This window comes from Patiria miniata, unplaced genomic scaffold (genome assembly GCF_015706575.1).
Source record: "Patiria miniata isolate m_02_andy unplaced genomic scaffold, ASM1570657v1 HiC_scaffold_28, whole genome shotgun sequence".
Lineage (NCBI taxonomy): Eukaryota > Metazoa > Echinodermata > Asteroidea > Valvatida > Asterinidae > Patiria > Patiria miniata.
In genome coordinates, this window is record NW_024037067.1 from 7,425,706 (window position 1) to 7,435,387 (window position 9,682).

The 9,682-nt window shown below is 37.1% G+C and overlaps 1 protein-coding gene across 3 annotated transcripts in view; it reads left to right on the forward strand.

Annotated features, from left to right (window-relative positions):
- The window catches only part of LOC119734787 (TBC1 domain family member 16-like), a 30,482-nt gene extending 22,436 nt beyond the window's left edge, over positions 1-8,046 (forward strand). For all 3 annotated transcript variants that reach the window (XM_038208340.1, XM_038208341.1, XM_038208342.1), the window contains 5 exons: positions 30-124; positions 1,219-1,369; positions 2,755-2,832; positions 3,739-3,905; positions 5,812-8,046. In XM_038208340.1, coding sequence (XP_038064268.1) covers positions 30-124; positions 1,219-1,369; positions 2,755-2,832; positions 3,739-3,905; positions 5,812-5,857 — 537 coding nt within the window. In that variant the 3' untranslated portion in view covers positions 5,858-8,046. The remainder of the gene's footprint in view (positions 1-29; positions 125-1,218; positions 1,370-2,754; positions 2,833-3,738; positions 3,906-5,811) is intronic.
- Positions 8,047-9,682: the final 1,636 nt, after the last annotated feature.

The following is a 9,682-nucleotide window of genomic DNA, read 5'->3' on the forward strand; positions in this document are numbered from 1 at the left end:
ACACCGGACATTGTGTGGGCTTGTTACAGGGTTACCTACGAGCACTTATCAAGCTGATGTTACCGGATTTCTGGAATCATCTTCTCTTCCTCAACGATGCCATGGACCTGCTGTTTTGTCACAGGTGTGTTAGGGTTTACTTTTACAAATTGTTCAAATTTCCACATGCAAAATTGATTAGCAGGCTTTCCAAGACATTCTAAGCCTTGTTAGAAATTAGTAAAATGATATTAAATAACAGTGTATATGTTTTGAATACCACAGTTATGTTAGAGGCAAATGAATGCATCTTTGGGCTGATTTACACAGAAGGGCCGTAACAGAAAGCGGAAACAAAAAAGCAGCATGTTGCACTTTAGTAAACATTTATACATGGGCAGAAAACCTCATGGTATTTTGGAAATTTATACAAAATAATACATGTAAAAGGTTTACAGAGCAATGCCACAGCCAACTGAACCAAGCTCCATAACCACCTGTATGTTCATATGTCGGAATGCAGACTTATCGAACAGTATTTTTGAAAAATGAAAAGAATAGTGGAAACATTTTGATAATAATTCAATCCCCCCAGGTTTTAGAGGGATCAGGGTTTGGTTACGGTTGAGCTTTGTTTACGGGGTTGAGTCAATCTTCAAACAAGTTTTAATTCAATTTTTAACAACAGTCCTTTTAGAGATTCTCACTGGGCACTCTGCATTAAGTCTAGTGGATTCAGTGACAGTATAGAGCCACTCCTGATGAACCTGACACAATCTGACACAAGGTGACAGCTAGAGCAAAACACCTTTTGTTACTTCTCAGACAAACAAACTTCTCTAATATTTATCAACAGTTGGATATCAAGATTCAAGATTCAAGAAGACATTTATTCCACACTCCTTTAGAGTATACATCTATAAATAAAAGAAAGACTGGTAAATAGCAAAATAACCAAATCAAAAAATTTGTCTCAAAAATAATAAAAGTATAATGCGCTTTGAAGAAATGATGAACTTATTTCAATATATGTACATACATGTATCTTTAACATCACCATGGTTGGCAGGATTTAATTCATATATTTAGTGAATATTTCTTGTGATTTCTTTGTGTTTATGCTTGAATGATTGTAAATTGAATTTAAATGTTGCCTCTTGAATTGGCCATGCAAGATTAATAAGATAAACCAGTGGTCAAGGACCAACCATAAGTCACTTGTCACTTGTCACACCACAGGTGGATCCTTCTGTGCTTCAAGAGGGAATTTTGTGAGCCAGAAGCATTGAGGATGTGGGAAGCTTGCTGGGCTCATTACCAGACAGACTACTTCCATCTCTTCATATGTCTGGCCATTATTGCTGTTTATGGAGAAGATATTGTGTATCAGGTAGGAGCACTCATCTCTACATACTAAATACAGTAAACTCCGGCTAAACCGACATCGTACAACTTGTCAAATCGCCCAAGTCGGCCGTCTGACTAAAGTCCTGATTTTTCGTAATGTATTTCCATTGAATTTTTTATTTCTAAGTCGGCTTTTATAAGTCGCCATTTCGCTCAAGTCGTCGTGTTACTCTTGGTCCCCTTTCCATAAAAGCATTACAAAATCCTTTGTGTAAGTCGGCATTCAAAATATCATGCATTGGCATCGACTTCCTGTACTGCGGTTGGCAAAGTGTCGAGTGAAAAGTGGTACTTTGGCACGGCCGGTGATTGCTGCATGCATCAGTGTCGCAAAAGGGTGCCTACAAAAGGAATACTGCATACATCGCATGTGCATCGTGAGCATTATCAATACCAGTTCCTCCTCTAGTCCGTACGCATGCGCACTGTCTATTTTGGGGGTTGTCTTATGCGCACTGTCTTTTTTGGGGGTCGTCTTATTGAATGACTACTGCTGCAGTCGATGCGTGTGTACATGGTATATACCGGACCACGCACGCATTTAATTCGTTACTGTGCACGTACATATGTGTACACGCAACCGCGGATCCAGGGGGGGGCCAAAGGGGGCCATGGCCCCCCCCCAAAACGAAACCAATTTTTTTTTTTTTTAATGTGACATCGCAATAAAGGCAGGCAATGAGTACACCACCATCTTTTCCTCAAAAAAAATTGGTTAAAGTGGTCAGAAATTGCCTCAGATCGCACCACAGAGCATCTAGAATCCAAAAATTTTTCGGGGCCCTCACGGGCCCCGAACCCCACGCCGTAATTTTTGAGACCCACTTTTTTTGGGGGACCAAATTTTTTTTTGGCCCCTCCCAAAATTGTGTTCTGGATCCGCCCTTGTGTACACGTGGTCTCCACTATCAATGCCCCAAACGTGATGATACGATTCGAGGATTAATTTGCTGGATTCAACTCAAGCATTAAGGAGATAAACCAGGGTAAATCGAAGCCAATTAGTACAATGAATCTTGTGTGCAAAATGCCATTCATGTAAAGTCAGCAAAATGACGCCTTACAGCAGATGTCGGCATTCGCGTAAGTCTTCACAAATTCTCGGTTCCCGAGAGTGCCGACTTAGCCGGAGTTTACTGTACATGGCGTAAATCATGGCCATCACTGGCTGAAGGCACTAGGGAGCTATGCAAATCTGTGCATTCAATCTTGATTTATTCCATATTGGGTTTTGTCTGTTACCAGTGTAGTGGATGAGATTCGTGTCAGTGGCATATATGCATGAAATGGGAAGCTTTTGCACATGAACAGGAGTAAAAGGGCACCTGTAACACTATCAGTGACAAATAATGTTATTTCTGTTTGTAGAAATTACCTTCCGATGATATGCTGCTGCACTTCAGTAACCTGGCTATGCAGATGAATGGAGATCTAGTCCTTAAAAAGGTCAGATTTATAATGGAACTATTTGGAATAAACTTTTGGTATATATAAAAAGAAGTTCAGAAAAGGTGAAGTCTTCATTTTTCAAAATAAATTCTAATAAATTGAATAATTTTAATATATGATTGTGTTGATTTTCCCCTTCACTGAGGTTTGTAAGCAGTGGGCCTGGGGTTCGAGTCTCGCCAAATTAATCCTGTGATTTTTTATCAAAAGCTATCAGAAAGCACTGAACATGCAGTGCTAATATCATGACATTAGGGAAGGACAAATAAGACATGGTATAGGCATATCTCTCATTCAGTATGAGAACCATGCATTATATAACATCGGGCGTGGGGTCATCTGATTTAAATGCACACATATAAGCACTGCGAACCATAAAGTGTACCTGAGTAGCCAATGGGACTTCAGGTAAGGTTGAGTTGTCATGACACATAGCAACAATACAATGTCGGAAGCTTTGAGAGTACTACCTGGGGCCGATTTCTAGGCGCTGCTAAGCACAAAAATTTGCTTAGCACAAAAAAGTCTGGCTTATAAAAGCAGCTTACCAGCCAAAACTCCATGTGATGTATATTACTCGTGATTAGTATTCAGCTGTTGTTTGCTTAGCATGAAAATCACATGGAGTTTTAGCTGGTAACCTGCTTTTATAAGCCAGACTTTTTTTTGTGCTAAGCAATTTACATGCATTTAAAAGTTGATAGCATAATTTTGTTGGGTTGCTAAGCAGATTTGAATCAAATCTTGCCTCTGAAGTTAGCATGCTATGTGCTGTTCTTACTTCTTACAGTTGTCATAAATGAACGGTGCAGGTCTCTAGGCCACACCTAGTGTTCAAATTCACTTTTTCCAATGAAACATTTTCATCAAATTTTAAAGGTAAACTTTTCTTTTGTGCTCCAGGCTCGTGGGCTGCTCCATCAGTTTCGCCTGCTACCGCGCATTCCCTGTACTCTGGACAAACTCTGTGAGACCTGCACCCCAGGCATGTGGGACAGTGGACACACCCCTGAAGTGGAATGTGTTGGACTGGGGGTTCATGGCCAGGATTATGTTTGCCCTCACATCAGGTGAAAGAACTCTCCCACAAACAACCTGAAATAACAAAAACTCACCATTGCTCTTTAGGTGTAATTTTTGTCAGTCAGCCAGCTATGTCAATACCTCTCCAGACAGAGTGCTTTGTGATTCTGTGGTCGTGTGTTTTTTTAGAGTGTGTGGTTGTTCATGTCCATGCAGTAAACATAGGATGTGTGACTTTCTCTAACATTAAATGAGCTATTTTTTTGCCTTCCATTGAGACATTGCACAATAAAAACTGTGACATCAATGAAGAGCAGATTAAGAATCAAATTTTAAATTTAGCATCCCGCTCCATCAGTTGTTCCTATATAGCACATAATGAAAACAGTATGTTTGGAAGACCAAAATGGTGGAGGAGTTTTTTTAATCAAAGCGAAGTTTTCGTCCAGTTTACTTCTGCTGGGGACATCCATTGCTCCAAAACATGAACAAACTGCAAGGGCTGGAGATTGTACATTGTATGTATGTTATTATTTGTTATTTATTGAACTTTGGATGAGATAATATTATGCATCAGAACATGTATTGGTATCAGAACATGTATCGGCATCGTAGGTATTTTTTGGCTGATGCAATTTACCAATATACTCAATATCGGCTGATCTGATGTGCTGATACAATTACATAGTACAAAGAACAGTCCAAAAGTTTCCAACATTTGTAATTTTTGGGTTTCATTTCTTACATTCCTTTGGATTAGGGCCAGTTTAATGGAGCTTGTAAGGACACACTCACTGAACACAAACAAAACAGTCGCTTAGCATTAGAAGGTTAACGTCCGAAATGCCATGTGATCTGTATTTCCTATGACTGGTTCTTAGACAACCTTGCAGCTACTTCCGCTGAGCATGTATCTTATTTGAAACTTCATGTGACGTGAGCCAGTTCTTTCTCAAATTTCTTCACCATTTCTTTACATTCATCGTTGTACTCTCTTACAAATTGCAAGATTATAAAATCCTTTGCTAGTATTTATTGATGTTATCAAGTTTTAATATGGGTCATTCCATAAATTTGGGGTCCATTTTTTTCCTGTCCCTGTTACAAATGTACATCAGACATCTATGATTTTATAATTCTGATGCACTGCTTAATGCAGTCGTCCATCAAGAGTGATTATGAATAGCAAACTACCTACCAACAAATAAAAAAATCATATGAAGTCATTCTTAATGATACCTGAATGGCAAATCACAAAGAACCAAAACAGGGACAGGAGAAAATGTCACACTATGAACCCTAATTTATAGAATGACCCATTTGTCAGTATTATGTCGGTATATGTCAGTATTTTGCCAGTTCTAAGTCAGTTTACTGTCTCGCAAAGTGCGATTCCTTGAAAGATTAAAGGAAAGTTTTAATTGTTGAGAGGCATTGCAAGCAACATCATTTCAGCTTAAGGGCATATTGCCTAGCCTCATATAAATGTCAACCCTTTGAAGCTGTCTTGAAGGTGCAGTATGTGCTCTTGTTCCACAGGGATACACATGAGTATCTCTTGAGTGCATTCATTGTCACTCAATGTGAATATGTAAACACCTCCAGGATTGATGCTGTATGCAAAGGTTGTATAGACTTACTCAGTAAACTACATGTACTGAGGTGGGACCATGCTCATGCATCATATGCACACACTCAATGCTTCTTATAGCAATGAGAGTTGCAACATTAGAATTAGAAGGCCAGATTCTCTAAGATACATTTGTTTCATTACTGCCAAACTTTAGAATTAGAAGGCCAGATTCTCTAAAATATATTTGTTTGATTACTGCCAGACATGTAGGCTGCCAATAGTATCATGCTAATGATGCAGAATTCCTTCTGACATTATTTCTTGTTTGTAACCTTTCTCTTTGCCTTTCTCCATCCTATCCATTATATTCTTACTTGCAGCTTGGAGGGAGTTTTTCATCATGTGGGTATAGATTTTAAGAATTGATCCTATTTTTTTCCAACACTAATCACAACAGTTGCAGTGACGTTTTTCCAATGTCTAATTTGCGTCCGGTGAGTGCAATATATTTCACAAGAAATTGTGACGGTCAGCTGAACATTTGGCCAGATAGAAAACAAAAACAAAGACGTGCCAAATTTACATGTATATGTAGTTGCACAAAGTTGAGTTATTTATGTTGCACTTTCTGTTCTAGTTTTCTTATGGTTGCCAAGTGTATTTGTTGACGCTAACCCACCATGTTCTCCAGTATGGTAGTGTTTTGAACTTTATTAATGCGAAAAGAGGTTTGCAAAGACAAGAATGATCCTGTGAGAAGTAAGAATAAGAACCAAAATTCAAACAAATGTACACAGTTAAGAGATAGTTTCAATTTCCATGACTTTAAAATATATATTTTTTTTAAATTACATTTAAATTACATCATTACTCATGGAATTTTTTTTGCCTGTTGTCATAAAAAAAAATAGGGAAATGCTATCTTTTTCCTGGGGAAAAATCATAGAGTTTTTTTATATTGTTCATGAATAAGTCATGGAACATTCATTCTTGGTCCTGTGATAGTCTTGACATTTTCATTTGTGGCATTTGTTTGGGCACAGGAAAAAAAAGGATTTTGGTCCTCGAGACTTCACTGAATAGGAAACAAGAATTGTCACTCAGTTGAATGCACTACCAATACTATTTTGCCCTTGTCAAAAACAAGTAACAAGATCTTATATTTTCATTCCATAAATACACTGGAAACCTGAGTTTCTGTTGTTTAAAATTTATTTACCCATTTCTTTTTATTGTAACACCCATTGATGGTTCTTGTATTTCATTTGACATATGGCAGTGCACTACCTTGTTGATATTTTGGTTTTGGTTGTTCCTTGCAAAACAAATTTTAGCCACATTTTGGAAGTTGTGAAGCTGGAGGCACATTTCCATTCATGTTTCTCCGCTGAAGGCAAGTGGTTAGTACGCAATATATTGGCACCGCAATTTGATTTGCAAACTTTCAGATAAAAAATTTCACTGACCTGCAATCATTGTATTCATTTGTTTTGTCACTTAATTGGATTAAAGCTTCTTGATTTTACAGTCATGGGTTATGCACAAATGCACCAAGACATAGTGAAACATTTAAAACTTTCTGAGAACTTGATTGCCTGTTATCTCCTGCTTAAACAAAGAGATCAAGTTCACAGTTCTTTATTATAAAGCATGGACAAAATCTTGGCACAATACAAGTCATGAAAAGATTATGAAATAACTGCACAAAAACTGCATGACAATATACACTTTCCCATATTGAACATGTTGTATTCTTACAATTTTGCTCAAAATTGTGGATGGAAAAGCAATGGTGAAGTAATAGATTTGTGTTAGAAAACACAAATCAAGGAGTTTTTGTTGTTGCCAAATTTTCATGGGATAAGAGTTTGTGGAGTCATGACCAGAGGGTAGGCTATTCTGGCCTCTCTCAATAAATGTGCATCCCATCACAGGCAATAGAAATGTTCTTAGTTTTTATATGCCAAAGAAACTAGAGATATATTAAAAGACTCGGCATACGGTCACTGACAATGCTGATATGCATCAAGAAGGTAACTTCTTGATTTAAATCACTAACACTCAAACTCTTTTATTCTGTATTATGTATTTAGGCCATCTAACTTTTCAAAGAGACTTTCAACCTTGTCTTTCTTCACAAGCTACTCGTAGTACTGTTTTGGGTAATTTCTCTTGCATTACCTGGACTAGATCCGTGAACAATGCCTTGATTATGTAAATAATGAAGCATGTATAATTCATTCATTTCTCTCAATATTGCCTTGACTGTAGCTGCCTTGCCTAGAATCTGATAGTATATATATGTCTATAAAAAAAATCATTAGAATTGCTCAAAATATCTATCAATAATCAGCCAAATTTAAAAAGAAAAGACATAATTGCTAGCAAGCCTTGTGAATCATTTATGAAGAGGTTAAGGTCATTTTTAATTGAAAAAACGAACATTTCATTTTTTTAAAAGAAAAAAACAAGTTTTTTAGTTTACAAGACAAATACACTTGCCTAGCACATTTTGGTAGTGGCTACATGGAGAGAAAATACCCAGAGGAATTCAACAGTTTGACAATCTTTCACTGTACATGAACTATGTGATGCCGCTGTTATTTATTTATCCTCGTGCAGAAAATATATTTGGTAAAGTTGTTCATAAAGTAAGATTCGAGGCTTTGCATGGTGGAGATACTAATAAATGAAAGGTTTGCGGAAACACCATGTGGGAATAATTTCTCAAACTAAGAGAATGGTTCTGAAAAGAACCAGAGGTATAAACTCGACGTTCCGGTCAGTATGCTCTGACCGTCTCTCCTGAAGACGGTCAGAGCATACTGACCCGAACGTCGAGTTGATACCTCTTGTTCTTTTCAGAACCATTCTCTTAGTTTGAGAAATTATTCCCACATGGTGTTTCCGCAAACCTTTCATTTAAAAGTTGTTCATATTATAACACCATGACTATTCATCTGCATTGCATGTAGTGTATGTATACTTACCCATGTACATGTAAGAGTCTAAGTAGAATCATATCTAAGTAAAAACATTATGAAATAAATGACTGCATAATTTGTATATGGTATGCTTACAGCAATGAACTGGATGTTCACTGCATATTCCCTACATGCCTGCCTGCCCTTTTGTGTTGATTTTTTACGCAATTAATATTAGTCAATACTTTAGACAGATTTAGGAAGCTGGGCTTATGCATAGAAAAATGAAAAATAGTAACTTAAAATAATGATCAAGTAATGTACAAATGTACACTGCAATGATGAACACACTTTTCCTGGCTGGATAATAGTTTTACAATGCAGTTTTGATTTGAAGTACTATTAAATTTATGTTAATTCTCTATAAAGCATACTAACATTCCTACAGCATGTCATGAGGTTCCAGTACACTTCACTAAGCGCATGCACCACATACTGAATGAATATGAACAGAGTTGTAGTTGAAAAAACCATTCCGTGTTTAGTTATGGAATAATAACTGTACAGATTTGAGTTATTTGCCATTTGTCAATAATTCTGTTCTGGAAGGGTAGACTGGTTCTGCCTTCCTAACAATGGGGTGAACAGGAACCAGTCCACTAAAATAGTGGATCTATTTGTATTCAAAAACAATCAAAATAAAAGCCTTTTTCAGAGGGTTGTAGATACCCAAAATAGGAAGAGTTAAGGTTTAGTTGATTAGAATAATGCCAACATGCTCTTAGAGCACAGTTCATTTTTCAACTAGCTTTAAATTGGCCAGTGCTAAAAAGCAACTCCTCCATTTGGTCAATTTGCTCACTAGCTGTAGCTTTGGGTGTATGTATATTAAATATATGTTGTGGGGTCATTTTTTGTTTATGGCTATCAGTACAAAGAGCACCCTTTGATAACGTGCCAGCTTTTCCCAATGGCCCTTATTTCTAATGTTGCTGTTTGTTACTTGATCGTTTAAGCCAACTGCTTGTCAAGCAGGCCATTTGTGGCCTCACAATGACTCTGGCCTTAAATGCATTTTTTTTAAAGAGCAATTCAGAATATAATTCACCAAAAGTTTGCCTCAAACAGGCCACGTTTTAAAAACACCGTCAACTTTCCACAAACACTATCCATCATTGTTCATTTTCCATGTGCTGAACCAAGCAGACAAAAAGTAATCTCAAATCCATTTAAAATGAAAACCATGATTAGTCGTACCATAATTAGTCATGCAATTTAAAAGCATGTGCATTTAAAAACAAAATCATAAAAACCAATCTCTGAAACC